General features: G+C 47.3%; 1 protein-coding gene across 1 annotated transcript; it reads left to right on the forward strand.

Moving 5' to 3' along the window:
- Nucleotides 1-1,562: 1,562 nt before the first annotated feature.
- On the forward strand, nucleotides 1,563-15,149 carry LOC119933988 (histone H2B type 1-N-like). Its single transcript, XM_038753324.1, has 3 exons — nucleotides 1,563-1,586; nucleotides 5,306-5,451; nucleotides 14,907-15,149. Exons 1-3 carry the CDS (start codon nucleotides 1,583-1,585, stop codon nucleotides 15,084-15,086), a joined length of 330 nt encoding a protein of 109 aa, XP_038609252.1. The 5' UTR covers nucleotides 1,563-1,582; the 3' UTR covers nucleotides 15,087-15,149.
- The last annotated feature ends 891 nt before the right edge of the window (nucleotides 15,150-16,040 follow it).

Consider the following 16,040-nt stretch of genomic DNA (forward strand, 5'->3'; position numbering starts at 1 on the left):
TTATTTTTCATACATATTTATTACTCTATTTATTTTACTTGCACTCAATAAATATGATTGATGATGATGATTTATTACTCTATTTATTTATTTATTTTACTTGTCCGTATCTATTCTATTTTATTTTGTTAGTATGTTTGGTTTTGTTCCCTGTCTCCCCCTTTTAGACTGTGAGCCCACTGTTGGGTAGGGACTGTCTCTATATGTTGCCAACTTGGACTTTCCAAGCGCTTAGTACAGTGCTCTGCACACAGTAAGCGCTCAATAAATACGATTGATGATGATGATGATTTATTACTCTATTTATTTATTTATTTTACTTGTACATATCTATTCTATTTATTTTATTTTGTTAGTATGTTTGGTTTTGTTGTCTGTCTCCTCCTTTTAGACTGTGAGCCCGCTGTTGGGTAGGGACTGTCTCTCTAGCTGTTGCCAACTTGTACTTCCCAAGCGCTTAGTACAGTGCTCTGCACACAGTAAGCGCTCAATAAATACGATTGATTGATTGAATAAATGAATGCTTCTAGTGCTTTTTCTTTGGGCCTCTCTCGTTCACTTCTCTTCCCTTCGGGGCGGCTCTCCCCGGTTCCTGACTACCTAAGCGGGCGTTTCTTTAAGGGGGCTGGAGGACTCTTTGGACGACTCATGGGGTAAGTGAAGGCACCTGCTCAAATCAGCCCCGCAGTATTTGAAATTAACTCACCTCTCCTTCCTTCTCCCCGCCGCTCCAACTGGCTGCCGCCTGCCTCCGTCAAGCTTGTGTCCGATTTTTGTGCCCGACCTTTGACTTCCCTCCCTGCTGGTTTCCAATGCGTGAGTTCTGGGGGGGGTTCAGTTGGCAGCTGTGTGACTTTGGGCGAGTCACTGAACTTCTCTGTGCCTCAGTTACCTCTTCTGTAAAATGGGGATTAAGACTGTGAGCCCCCCGTGGGACAATCTGCTCACCTGTATATATGTATATATGTTTGTACATATTTATTACTCTATTTATTTTTTGTACATATTTATTACTCTATTTATTTTACTTGCGCTCAATAAATACGATTGATGATGATGATGATTTATTACTCTATTTATTTATTTATTTTACTTGTCCATATCTATTCTATTTATTTTATTTTGTTAGTATGTTTGGTTTTGTTCTCCGTCTCCCCCTTTTAGACTGTGTGCCCACTGTTGGGTAGGGACTGTCTCTATATGTTGCCAACTTGGACTTCCCAAGCGCTTAGTACAGTGCTCTGCACACAGTAAACGCTCAATAAATATGATTGATTGATTGAATAAATGAATGCTTCTAGTGCTTTTTCTTTGGGCCTCTCTCGTTCACTTCTCTTCCCTTTGGGCCGGCTCTCCCCGGTTCCTGACTACCTAAGCGGCGTTTCTTTAAGGGGGCTGGAGGACTCTTTGGACGACTCATGGGGTAAGTGAAGGCACCTGCTCAAATCAGCCCCGCAGTATTTGAAACTAACTCATCTCCCCTTCCTTCTCCCAGCCGCTCCAACTGGTTCTCGCCTGCCTCCGTCGAGCTTGTGTCTGATTTTTGTGCCCGACCTTTGACTTCCCTCCCTGCTGGTTTCCAATGGGTGAGTTCTGGGGGGGTTCAGTTGTCAGCTGTGTGACTTTGGGCAAGTCACTGAACTTCTCTGTGCCTCAGTTACCTCTTCTGTAAAATGGGGATTAAGACTGTGAGCCCCCCGTGGGACAATCTGCTCACCTGTATATATGTATATATGTTTGTACATATTTATTACTCTATTTTTTGTACATATTTGTTACTCTATTTATTTTACTTGCGCTCAATAAATATGATTGATGATGATGATTTTATTACTCTATTTATTTATTTTACTTGTACGTATCTATTCTATTTATTTTATTTTGTTAGTATGTTTGGTTTTGTTCCCTGTCTCCACCTTTTAGACTGTGAGCCCACTGTTGGGTAGGGACTGTCCCTAGATGTTGCCAACTTGGACTTCCCAAGTGCTTAGTACAGTGCTCTGCACACAGTAAGCACTCAATAAATACGATTGATTGATTGAATAAATGAATGCTTCTAGTGCTTTTTCTTTGGGCCTCTCTCGTTCACTTCTCTTCCCTTTGGGCCGGCTCTCCCCGGTTCCTGACTACCTAAGCGGCGTTTCTTTAAGGGGGCTGGAGGACTCTTTGGACGACTCCTGGGGTAAGTGAAGGCACCTGCTCAAATCAGCCCTGCAGTATTTGAAATTAACTCACCTCCCCTTCCTTCTCCCCGCCGCTCCAACTGGTTCTCGCCTGCCTCTATCAAGCTTGTGTCTGATTTTTGTGCCCGACCTTTGACTTCCCTCCCTGCTGGTTTCCAATGCGTGAGTTCTGGGGGGGGGGGGGGGGGGGGCGTTCAGTTGGCAGCTGTGTGACTTTGGGCGAGTCAGTGAACTTCTCTGTGCCTCAGTTACCTCTTCTGTAAAATGGGGATTAAGACTGTGAGCCCCCCGTGGGACAATGTGCTCACCTGTATATATGTTTGTACATATTTATTACTCTATTTATTTTTCATACATATTTATTACTCTATTTATTTTACTTGCACTCAATAAATATGATTGATGATGATGATTTATTACTCTATTTATTTATTTATTTTACTTGTCCGTATCTATTCTATTTTATTTTGTTAGTATGTTTGGTTTTTGTTCCCTGTCTCCCCCCTTTTAGACTGTGAGCCCACTGTTGGGTAGGGACTGTCTCTATATGTTGCCAACTTGGACTTTCCAAGCGCTTAGTACAGTGCTCTGCACACAGTAAGCGCTCAATAAATACGATTGATGATGATGATGATTTATTACTCTATTTATTTATTTTACTTGTACATATCTATTCTATTTATTTTATTTTGTTAGTATGTTTGGTTTTGTTCCCTGTCTCCCCCTTTTAGACTGTGAGCCCACTGTTGTGTAGGGACTGTCCCTAGATGTTGCCAACTTGGACTTCCCAAGTGCTTAGTACAGTGCTCTGCACACAGTAAGCACTCAATAAATACGATTGATTGATTGAATAAATGAATGCTTCTAGTGCTTTTTCTTTGGGCCTCTCTCGTTCACTTCTCTTCTAAGCGGCGTTTCTTTAAGGGGGCTGGAGGACTCTTTGGACGACTCATGGGGTAAGTGAAGGCACCTGCTCAAATCAGCCTCACAGGATTTGAAACTAATTCACCTCCCCTTCCTTCTCCCCGCCGCTCCAACTGGCTCTCGCCTGCCTCCGTCAAGCTTGTGTCTGATTTTTGTGCCCGACCTTTGACTTCCCTCCCTGCTGGTTTCCAATGCGTGAGTTCTGGGGGGGGGTTCAGTTGGCAGCTGTGTGACTTTGGGCGAGTCACTGAACTTCTCTGTGCCTCAGTTACCTCTTCTGTAAAATGGGGATTAAGACTGTGAGCCCCCCATGGGACAATCTGCTCACCTGTATATATGTATATATGTTTGTACATATTTATTACTCTATTTATTTTTTATACATATTTATAACTCTGTTTATTTTACTTGCACTCAATAAATATGATTGATGATTTTATAACTCTATTATTTATTTTTACTTGTACGTATCTATTCTATTTATTTTATTTTGTTAGTATGTTTGGTTTTGTTCCCTGTCTCCCCCTTTTAGACTGTGAGCCCACTGTTGGGTAGGGACTGTCCCTAGATGTTGCCAACTTGGACTTCCCAAGTGCTTAGTACAGTGCTCTGCACACAGTAAGTGCTCAATAAATATGATTGAATGAATGAATGAATCTGGTAGGGCGGGTGTAGAGCTGGGACCAATCAATCAATTAGTGGTTTCGGGGGGTAGTTACTGAGTACTCTGGGACTTTAGCTCACAATCTCCAAAAGTGCAGAACCTGACCTCTTCCATTCCTCTTCTCCCTTTTCATTCAATGTCAATCATATTTATTGAGCACTTACGATGTGCAAAGCACTGTACTAAGCGCGTGGGAGAGTTCACTACAACAGAATTAGCAGACACATTCCCTGCCCAAAACGAGCTTACAGAGTAGACGAGAAATGCCTTCCCTCTACACATCTGCCAAGCTAGCTCTCTTCCTTCAGAGCCCTCCTGAGAGCTCACCTCCTCCAGGAGGCCTTCCCACACTCAGCCCCCCTTTTTCCTCTCCTCCTCCCCATCCCCTCCACCCTACCTCCTTCCCCTCTCCACAGCACTTGTATATATTTGTAGATTTATTACTCTATTTATTTTACTTGTACATATTTACTATTCTATTTTTGTTACTGATGTGCATATAGTTATAATTCTATTTATTCTGATGCTTTTGGCACCCGTCTCCGTGTTTTGTTTTGTCGTCTGTCTCCCCCTTCTACACTGTGAGCCCGTTGTTGGGTCGGGACCGTCTCCATATGTTGCCGACTTGTACTTCCCAAGCGCTTAGTCCAGTGCTCTGCACACAGTAAGAGCTCAATAAGTATGATTGAATGAATGAATTAGATCATGCTCTCCCAGAAGGAGAAATTTCATCCCTGCCTCTTCCAATAAATACCATTGATTGATTCCCCAAATCCCTTTATATATGTATAATAATAATAATGTATATATATATATACAGAAGCAGCGTGGCTCAGTGGAAAGAGCACGGGCTTTGGAGTCAGAGGTCATGGGTTCGAATCCTGGCTCTGTCAATTGTCAGCTGTGTGACTTTGGGCAAGTCACTTAACTTCTCTGTGCCTCAGTTAACCTCATCTGTAAAATGGGGATTAAGACTGTGAGCCCCACGTGGGCTGATCACCTTGTAACCTCCCCAGTGCTTAGAACAGTGCTTTGCACATAGTAAGCGCTTAATAAATGCTATCATTATTATTATTATTATATATGTTTGTACATATTTATTACTCTATTTTACTTGTACATATCTATTCTATTTATTTTGTTAGTATGTTTGGTTTTGTTCTCCGTCTCCCCCTTTTAGAATGTGAGCCCACTGTTGGGTAGGGACTGTATATGTTGCCAACTTGTACTTCCCAAGCGCTTAGTCCAGTGCTCTGCACACAGTAAGCGCTCAATAAATACGATTGATTGATCCCTTCTTGATGAGGTGGTGTTCTTTGTTATTATTTTTTTCTTTTTTTGCCTGATCTCTGGGCTGGAACTGCACCTCCTGGAAACACCGTAAGAGCGCTTCAAACAGTGCTTTGCACATAGTGAGCGCTTAACAAATGCCATAAAACAAAACAACAAACAAACAAGGGGGTGTGGGAGACGTGGGGCGGGATGGATAGCCCTGCTTTCCTCTTAGACCAGACTTTCTCGCTCTCTCTCCTAGAAACTGAGGCAAAATCTCCAGCAGTGGCCCCAGGAGCCAAGATGGAAGGCCCTGTGGAGGCCAGAAAAGAGTACAGATGTGTGAGGACATCACTGGGCAAGAAGAAGGAAGTTTATTCCAGCTACATCGCTCATGTCCTCAAGCAAGTAAGATGGGGGGAGCGGGAAGGTGATCCCTGGCCCTAGGCTTCTTCCTGCTGCCGTCGCCACTACTGTTATTACTCTGTAGTCAATTATTATTATTAATAATAATGGCATTTATTAAGCGTTTACTATGTGCAAAGCACTGGGGAGCTTACAAGGTGATCAGGTTGTCCCACGGGGGACACAGTCTTCATCCCCATTTTCCAGATGAGGGAACTGAGGCCCAGAGAAGTGAAGTGACTTGCCCAAAGTCGCACAGCTGACAATTGGCAGAGCTGGGATTTGAACCCCTGACCTCCGACTCCAAAGCCCGGGCTCTTTCCAGTGAGCCACGCTGCTTCTTGCGGTTTGCTTTAATGGCATTTATTAATCAATCAATCGTATTTATTGAGCGCTTACTGTGTGCAGAGCACTGGACTAAGCGCTTGGGAAGTACAAGGTGGCAACATATAGAGACAGTCCCTACCCAACAGTGGGCTCACAGTTTTATTAAGTGTTAACTATGTGCAAAGCACTGTTCTAAGCGCTGGGGAGGTTACAAGGTTGCATTTACTTTGTGCGGAGCACTGTACCAAGCACTTGGGACAGTACAAGATAACATGCATTCCCTGACCACAGCACTCTTAAAGTCCAGAGGGAGAGATGTCACTAATAATAATAATAATAATGGCATTTATTAAGTGCTTACTATGTGCAAAGCACTGTTCTAAGTGCCGGGGAGGTTACAGGGTGATTAGGTTGTCCCACAGGGGGCTCACAGTCTTCATCCTGCATATATGTATATATGTTTGTACATATTTATTACTCTATTTATTTATTTATTTATTTTATTTGTGCATATCTCTTCTATTTATTTTATTTTGTTAGTATGTTTGGTTTTGTTCTCTGTCTCCCCCTTTTAGACTGTGAGCCCACTGTTGGGTAGGGACTCTCTCTATATGTTGCCAACTTGTACTTCCCAAGCGCTTAGTCCAGTGCTCTGCACACAGTAAGCGCTCAATAAATACGATTGATTGATTCATCCCCAGTTTACAGATGAGGGAACTGAGGCCCAGAGAAGTGAAATGACTTCCCCAAAGTCACCCAGCTGACAAGTGGTGGAGTCGGGATTTGAACCCATGACCTCTGACTCCAAAGCCCGGGCTCTTTCCACTGGGCCACGCCGCTTTGTACAAGAAGGCTGCAGAGGCGGAAGGGGGTGGGAGGGGAGTGAATAAATGGAGCAACTCAAGGCAGCCCAGAAGGGATAGGGAGAAGAGGAAAGGAGGGCTTAGTCAGGGAAAGCTTTGTGGAGGAAATGTACCTTGACTAAAGCTTTAAAGGAAGGGAGAGTAATCGTCTGTCGGATATGAAGAGGGAGGGCATTCCAGGCCAGAGGCACAAAGTGGACGAAGGGTCAGTGATGAGATGGACAAGATGGAGATACAGTGAGGAGACTGGCTCGCGGCGTGGCTCAGTGGAAAGAGCCCGGGCTTTGGAGTCTGAGGTCATGGGTTCAAATTCCGCCTCCATCACGTCGTCATCATCATCATCAATCGCATTTATTGAGCGCTTACTATGTGCAGAGCACTGTACTAAGCGCTTGGGAAGTACAAATTGGCAACATATACAGTCCCTACCCAACAGTGGGCTCACAGTCTAACAGGGGGAGACAGAGAACAAAACCAAACATACTAACAAAATAAAATAAATAGAATAGATATGTACAAGTAAAATAAATAAATAGAGTAAAAAAAATGTACAAACATATATACATCTATACAGGTGCTGTGGGGAAGGGAAGGAGGTAAGAAGGGGGGGATGGAAAGGGGGATGAGGGGGAGAGGAAGGAAGGGGCTCAGTCTGGGAAGGCCTCCTGGAGGAGGTGAGCTCTCAATAGGGCCTTGAAGGGAGGAAGAGAGCTAGTTTGGCGGATGGGCAGAGGGATTGGGGGCATTCCAGGCCCGGGGGAGGACGTGGGCCGGGGGTCGACGGCGGGACAGGCGAGAACGAGGCCTGGTGAGGAGATTAGCGGCAGAGGAGCGGAGGGTGCGGGCTGGGCTGGAGAAGGAGCTGTCACTTGTCAGCTGTGTGACTCTGGGCAAGTCACTTCACTTCTCTGGGCCTCAGTTCCCTCACCTGTAAAATGGGGATGAAGACTGTGAGACCCCTGTGGGACAACCTGATCACCTTGTAACCTCCCCAGTGCTTAGAACAGTGCTTTGCATGTAGTAAGCGCTTAACAAATGCCATCATTATTAGTATTGGCATTGGAGGAGCAAAGTGTGCAGGCTGAGATGAGGTTAGGAGGGTTAGGAGGTCCCAGACTGAGCCTCACTTTTCCTCTCCTCCTCCCCCCAGCCCTACCTCCTTCCCCTCCCCACAGCACCTATATATATATGTTTGTACAGACCAATTACTCCATTTTTCTTGTACATATTTACTATTCTATTTTGTTAATGATGTGCATTTAGCTTTAATTCTATTTGTTCTGACGACTTGACACCTGTCCCCATGTCTTGTTTTGTTGTCTGTCTCCCCCTTCTAGACCGTGAGCCCGTTGTTGGGTAGGGACCGTCTCTAGATGTTGCCAACTTGGACTTCCCAAGCACTTAGTACAGTGCTCTGCACACAGTAAGCGCTTGATAAATACGATTGAATGAATGAGAGTGTAAGGTGGTTGAGTGCTTCGAGTGTTTAGCACTGTACTAAGCTCTGAGGTAGATGGGAGATAATCAGGTCCCACGTATGGCTCACAGTTTAGGAGGGAAAACAGATATTGAAACCCCATTTTTCAGATGAGGGAACTGAGGCCCAATCAATCAATCAATTGTATTGAGCGCTTACTGTGTGCAGAGCACTGTACTAAGCGCTTGGGAAGTACAAGTTGGCAACATAAAAAGTTGGCCCAGAGAAATTAAGTGATTTAGTCAAGGTCGCAAAGCAGACAAGCGACATAGCCATGATTAGCACCATGTTACATTAACGACAACCTCATTTGCACCTCCTCAGCCCTCCCATGCTAGTTGACTGTCCGCTCCTCTCCCCAGGTATCTCTGCTCCCTGACCCCCCTTAACAGGCCAACCCTACTCCAGCACTTAATATTTTGTATCTGCTCTCTGTGACATCATTATCTGCCAATTTTATTATTGCCATAGCATATTGTTTAACTACACCCTGTGATGCCATCGCCTACTTATATCATTGCTACTGTTTTATTGCTTCTGCATCTCAATTGTTAACCTCCCACCGTACTGTCACTTGCCCTGCTGACCTCACCATGAACTTTCAGTTCCCTTGCTCCCAACTGCCATTCCCATTTCTCACCTTTCCCTTCCCCTCTCCCACCCAGCTTTTTCCCTCCCTCTCCCCCACCAAGACCACTCCCCCTCACCCCCTACCAAGGATTCCTCTGTACCAGCGCCAGCCCTCCGCTCCTCCCTCCCGGCCCCCTCCCTCCCCTTCTCCCCGCCCCCACCCCATCCCAGTTCTCCTCTCCCATCGCCACCCCCCTTCCCACTCTCCCCGCCCAGGCCCCCGCAAACTCATCCCAATCCAAACCCTCCCCACCGCTCGCACCCTTCCCCCTCCCTCGACAGCTGCTGCCAAGTGTGGCCTCTGGAACCCCCACTCCAGTTTTAAGTAAGATCCCTTTCATCCTGGACCTATTCCTTTCCAGCTCTCTACTCCTCCTCGCGCTAACTGAAACTTGGCTGTCTCCAGACGACACGGTCTCTTCTGCTGCTCTCTGCAGTGCAGGCCTCTTCTTCTCCCATTCCCCCAGACTCACCGGAAAAGGAGGAGGTGTCGGTTTCCTTCTCGCCCCCCAATGTCGCTTTCGCACTATCCCTCCTCCCCCTTCCCTTTCCTTCCCTTCCTTTGAAGCCCACATTATTCGCCTCTACCACCCCCTCCAGATTCTTGTAGCGGTCATCTACCACCCTCCGGGCCCCACTTCCAACTTCTTTAACGACTTTGATCCATTCCTCACCTTCCTTCTCTCCTTCTCCATGCCCACTCTGATTCTCGGAGACTTCAATATCCACATGGATATCCCTAACGACTCCTCTGCCGCCCGCCTTCTGTCTCTCCTTGACGCTGCCAACCTCTTCCTCCACCCCACCTCACCCACTCACCAACTTGGTCATACCCTCGACCTCATCATCTCCTACCGCTGCACTGTGTCCACCCTCACCAACTCTGAAATCCCTCTCTCTGATCATAATCTTCTCACCTGTCTCCTCACTCACACTCCTTTCCCCTGTAAATCCGTATTACTCCCTCACAGAGATCTCCGCTCTCTGGACCCCACCCATCTTTCAGAGCGCCTCACACCCCACCTCGCCGCCCTCTCCTCTCTACCCAGTCTTGATGATCAGATTACTGCTCTCAACTCTACCCTTTCTACTCAGCTAGACTCACTCGCTCCCCTTTCCCTTCGCCGCTCTCGCACCACTAACCCACAGCCCTGGATCACTGCCACTGTCCGCCTCCTTCGCTCTTATGCTCGAGCTGCCGAACGCTGCTGGCGAAAGTCTAAACACCGTGCCAACCTCGTTCACTTCAAGTTTATCCTTTCCTGCCTTAACTCAGCCCTCTCCTCTGCCAGACAAAACTATTTCTCCTCCCTTATTGACACCCATGCCCATCACCCCCGCCAGCTCTTCCGTACACTCAACTTCCTTCTCAGGCCCCCGGTTCCTCCCCCTCCTCCTTCCCTCACCCCCAACGATCTGGCCTCCTACTTCATTAACAAAATTAAATCCATCAGGTCCGACCTCCCCAAAGTCTCTTCCCCCCTTTCTCCATCCCCCCGGCTCCCAACACTCTCTGCTACTCTCCCATCCTTCCCAGCAGTGTTCTCAGAGGAGCTCTCCTCCCTCCTCTCAAGTGCTACTCCGGCCACCTGTGCTTCTGACCCCATTCCCTCTCATCTCATTAAATCTCTCGCTCCATTCCTTCTCCCCTCCTTAACTTCCATCTTCAACCGCTCACTCTCCACTGGTTCCTTCCCCTCTGCCTTCAAACATGCCCATGTCTCTCCCATCCTAAAAAAAACCCTCTCTTGACCCCACCTCACCTTCTAGTTATCGTCCCATATCCCTCCTACCATTCCTTTCCAAACTCCTTGAACGAGTCGTCTACACTCGCTGCCTAAAATTCCTCAATAACAACTCTCTCCTCGACCCCCTCCAGTCTGGCTTCCGTCCCCTTCATTCCACGGAAACTGCCCTCTCAAAGGTCACCAATGACCTCCTGCTTGCCAAATCCAACGGCTCCTACTCTGTCCTAATCCGCCTCGACCTCTCAGCTGCCTTTGACACTGTGGCCCACCCCCTTCTTCTCAACACGCTATCAGACCTTGGCTTCACAGACTCCGTCCTCTCCTGGTTCTCCTCTTACCTCTCCGGTCGTTCTTTCTCAGTCTCTTTTGCAGGCTCCTCCTCCCCCTCCCATTCTCTCACTGTGGGGGTTCCCCAAGGTTCGGTGTTTGGTCCCCTTCTGTTCTCCATCTACACGCACTCCCTTGGTGACCTCATTCACTCCCACGGCTTCAACTATCATCTCTACGCTGATGACACCCAGATCTACATCTCTGCCCCTGCTCTCTCCCCGTCTCTCCAGGCTCGCATCTCCTCCTGCCTTCAGGACATCTCCACCTGGATGTCCGCCTGCCACCTAAAGCTCAACATGTCGAAGACTGAACTCCTTGTCTTCCCTCCCAAACCTTGCCCTCTCCCTGACTTTCCCATCTCTGTTGACGGCACTACCATCCTTCCCGTCTCACAAGCCCGCAACCTTGGTGTCATCCTCGACTCCGCTCTCTCATTCACCCCTCACGTCCAAGCCGTGACCAAAACCTGCCGGTCTCAGCTCCACAACATTGCCAAGATCCGCCATTTCCTCTCCATCCCAACCGCTACCCTGCTCATTCAAGCTCTCATCCTATCCCGTCTGGACTACTGCATCAGCCTTCTCTCTGATCTCCCATCCTCCTTCCCATCTCTCCACTCCAATCCATACTTCATGCTGCTGCCTGGATTATCTTTGTCCAGAAATGCTCTGGGCATATCACTCCGCTCCTCAAAAATCTCCAGTGGCTACCAATCAATCTGCGCATCCGGCAGAAACTCGTCACCCTGGGCTTCAAGGCTGTCCACCCATCCCCTGGCCCCCTCCTACCTCACCTCCCTTCTGTTCTTCTCCAGCCCAGCCCGCAGCCTCCGCTCCTCCACCGCTGATCTCCTCACTGTAACTCGCTCTCGCCTGTCCCGCCGTCGACCCCCGGCCCACGTCCTCCCCCGGGCCTGGAATGCCCCCAATCCCTCTGCCCCTCCGCCAAGCTACCTCTCTTCCTCCCTTCAAGGCCCTGCTGAGAGCTCACCTCCTCCAGGAGGCCTTCCCAGACTGAGCCCCTTCCTTCCTCTCCCCCTCGTCCCCCTCTCCATCCCCCCATCTTACCTCCCTCCCTTCCCCACAGCACCTGTATATATGTATATATGTTTGTACATATTTTTTTTACTCTATTTATTTATTTATTTAATTTATTTGTACATATCTATTCTATTTATTTTATTTTGTTAGTATGTTTAGTTTTGTTCTCTGTCTCCCCCTTTGAGACTGTGAGCCCACTGTTGGGTAGGGACTGTCTCTATACGTTGCCAATTTGTACTTCCCAAGCGCTTAGTACAGTGCTCTGCACATAGTAAGCGCTCAATAAATACGATTGATTGATTGATTTGAACCCAACCGGTTGCCCTCTAATAGTGATTGGCCATGATCCCTGCCCTCAAGGGGCTTCTGGTGTAGATGGATGCTGAAATTCCTTACAGGTAAGAGGAAGAAGCAAAGTGTGTCAGAAGAGGAGGGAAGATGTGTACGAAAGGCCTTCAGGTGGTTGTGAGAGTAGAAGTGTGTGTAGAGATGCTAAGACAGTAATTCATTCATTCAGTCGTATTTATTGAGCGCTTACTGTGTGCAGAGCACTGGACTAAGCGCTTGGGAAATCCGAGTCAGCAACATCTAGAGACAGTCCCTACCCAACAGTGGGCTCACAGTCTAGAAGGGGGAGACAGACAACAAAACAAAATATATTAACAAAATAAATAGAATAGTAAATATGTACAAGTAAAATAGAGTAATAAATCTGTACAAACATCTATACAGGTGTTGTGGGGAGGGGAAGGAGCTAGGGCAGGGAGGATGGGGAGGGGGAGAGGAAGGAGGGGGCTCAGTCTGGGACTACAGTCAGTAGTAGTATTAAAAGCTTACTGTGGGCTAAACACTGGGGAAAAATACAAAGATGGGAAAAATAATAATAATGGTGGTATTTAAAGTGCTTGCTATGTGACAGAGACTGTATTCATTCATTCATTCAATCGTATTTATTGAGCGTTTACTGTGTGCAGAGCACTGGCCTAAGCGCTTGGGAAGTCCAAGTTGGCAACATCTAGAGACGGTCCCTACCCAACAGCGGGCTCACAGTCTAGAAGGGGGAGACAGAGAACAAAACAAAACATATTAACAAAATAAAATCAATAGAATAAATATGTACAAGTAAAATAAATAGAGTAATAAATACATACAAACATACATACAGGTGCTGTGGGGAAGGGAAGGAGGTAAGGCAGGGGGGATGGAGGAGGGGGAGAGGAAGGAGGGGCTGAGTGTGGGAAGGCCTCCTGGAGGAGGTGAGCTCTCAGTAGGGCCTTGAAGGGAGGAAGAGAGCTAGCTTGGCAGATGTGCGGAGGGAGGGAATTCCAGGCCAGGGGAATGACGTGGGCCGGGGGTACTGTACTGTACTAAGTGGAGGGGTTGACGCAAGCAAATCGGGTTGGACACAGTCCCTGTCCCATGTGGGGCTCACAGTCTCAATCCCCACTTTCCAGATGCGGTACCCGAGGCCCAGTGAAGTGGCTTGTCCAAGGTCACACAGCGGATAAGTGGAAGAGCTGGCTCAGTGGAAAGAGCCCGGGCTTTGGAGTCAGAGGTCATGGGTTCGAATCCCGACTCCGCCACATGTCTGCTGTGTGACCTTGGGCAAGTCACTTCACTTCTCTGAGCCTCAATTACCTCATCTGTAAAATGGGGATTAAGACTGTGAACCCCACGTGGGACAACTTGATCACCTTGTATCCCCCTTCCAGCGCTTAGAACAGTGCTCTGCACATAGTAAGAGCTTAAGGAATGCCGCCATCATCATCATTAGAACCCGTGTCCTTCTGACTTGCAGTCCCGGTCTCTTTCCAGTAAGCCATGCTGCTTCTCAATCAATCAATCGTATCTATTGAGCGCTTACTGTGTGCAGAGCACTGTACTAAGCGCTTGGGAAGTACAAATTGGCAACAGATAGACAGTCCCTATCCAATAGTGGGCTCACAGTCTAAAAGGGGGAGACAGAACAAAACCAAACATACTAACAAAATAAAATAAATAGAATAGATATGTACAAGTAAAATAAATAAAGAAATACAGTAATAAATATGTACAATCAAGCAATCAATTGTATTTATTGAGCACTTACTGTGTGCAGAGCACTGTACTAAGCGCCTGGGAAGTACAAGCTGGCAACATCTAGAGACAGTCCCTACCCAACAGTGGGCTCACAGTCTAAAAGGGGGAGACAGAGAACAAAACCAAACATACTAACAAAATAAAATAAATAGAATAGATAGGTACAAGTAAAATGAATAAATAAATAGAGTAATAAATATGTACAAACATAATACATACATCCAGGTGTTGTGGGGAAGGGAAGGAGGTAAGATGAGGGGGACGAGGGGGAGAGGAAGGAAGGGGCTCATCATCATCAATCGTATTTATTGAGCGCTTACTGTGTGCAGAGCACTGTACTAAGCGCCTGGGAAGTACAAGCTGGCAACATCTAGAGACGGTCCCTACCCAACAGTGGGCTCACAGTCTAGAAGGGGGAGACAGAGAACAAAACAAAAATCAAGCACTTAGTACAGTGCTCTGCACACAGTAAGCGCTCAATAAATACGATTAATGAAAACCAAACATACTAACAAAATAAAATAAATAGAATAGATAGGTACAAGTAAAATAAATAAATAAATAGAGTAATAAATATGTACAAACATAATACATATATACAGGTGCTGTGGGGAAGGGAAGGAGGTAAGATGAGGGGGACGAGGGGGAGAGGAAGGAAGGGGCTCATCATCATCATTATCATCATCAATCGTATTTATTGAGCGCTTACTGTGTGCAGAGCACCGTACTAAGCACTTGGGCTCAGTCTGGGAAGCCCTCCTGGAGGAGGTGAGCTCTCAGTAGGGCCTTGGCTTCTGTCCCTCGTGGGACTCAAGCTGAAAAGTTGGGCGGTCGGAGCGGGGGGACCACCCTCAGCGGATGGATTTCAGGTCCAGGCCTAAATTTTCGCCCCATTCCGGATCCAAGCCACCAGAAGCGGGGGGCCGGCTGCCTTGTCTCTCCCTCACGCCTGTTTCTCCCACAGTCGCAGCCCCTTGGATGGGGCCAGGCCGAAGCCAACCTGGAGTCCCGGGATGGCCAGCTGCTGGAACGGGTGGCCGGAGAGGCCTTCAGGCTGACCCACTCGAAGCGGCGAAGGACGGTCACCAGCCGGGAGGTGCGAGACGCTCTGGAACTGGTCCTGGCAGAACCGGTCAAAGAGTAAGAAACAACTGTCCACGACCATCACTAGCGGCGCTCACTCTACCCCTGTCCTCCTGAATAAAGCTCTCTGATTTTAATAATAATAATAACAATGGCATTTATTAAGCGCTTACTATGTGCCAAGCCCTGTTCTAAGCACTGGGGAGGTTCCAAGGTGATCAGGTTGTCCCACGGTTGTCCCACCGTCTTCATCCCTGTTTTCCAGAAGAGGGAACTGAGGCCCAGAGAAGTGCTCACCTCCTCCAGGAGGCCTTCCCAGACTGAGCCCCTTCCTTCCTCTCCCCCTCGTCCCCCTCTCCATCCCCCCCATCTTACCTCCTTCCCCTCCCCACAGCACCTGTATGTATGTATATATGTTTGTACATATTGATTACTCTATTTACTTGTACATATCTATTCTATTTATTTTATTTTGTTAGTATGTTTGGTTTTGTTCTCTGTCTCCCCCTTTTAGACTGTGAGCCCACTGTTGGGTAGGGACTGTCTCTATATGTTGCCAATTTGTACTTCCCAAGCGCTTAGTACAGTGCTCTGCACATAGTAAGCGCTCAATAAATACGATTGATGATGAGGATGATGACTGTCTCTATATGTTGCCAATTTGTACTTCCTAAGCGCTTAGTATAGTGCTCTGCACATAGTAAGCGCTCAATAAATACGATTGATGATGATGATGATGATGATGAAGTGTCTTGCCCAAAGTCACACAGCTGACAAGTGGCGGAGCCAGGATTTTAGTGAACTGTTCATTCAGCCGTATTTACTGAAGGTTTACTTTGTGCAGAGCACCGTACTAAGCGCTTGGGAGAGCACAATACGACGAATACATTTCCTGCCCATTCGAAAACTGGGTTCCACAAACGGGGAGGGAGGGAGGAAGGGGATCATGATGATGATGGCATTTGAATCATTCAATCATATTTATTGAGCGCTTACTGCGTGCAGAGCACTGGAC

Source organism: Tachyglossus aculeatus, chromosome 11 (assembly GCF_015852505.1).
Source record: "Tachyglossus aculeatus isolate mTacAcu1 chromosome 11, mTacAcu1.pri, whole genome shotgun sequence".
Taxonomy (NCBI): domain Eukaryota; kingdom Metazoa; phylum Chordata; class Mammalia; order Monotremata; family Tachyglossidae; genus Tachyglossus; species Tachyglossus aculeatus.

Excerpts from the sequence above, each read along its gene's own strand:
- LOC119933988 (XM_038753324.1), top strand. Across the intron at positions 5,452-14,906 it reads TCGCTCATGTCCTCAAGCAA|TCGCAGCCCCTTGGATGGGG; the intron begins GTAAGATGGGGG and ends TTTCTCCCACAG.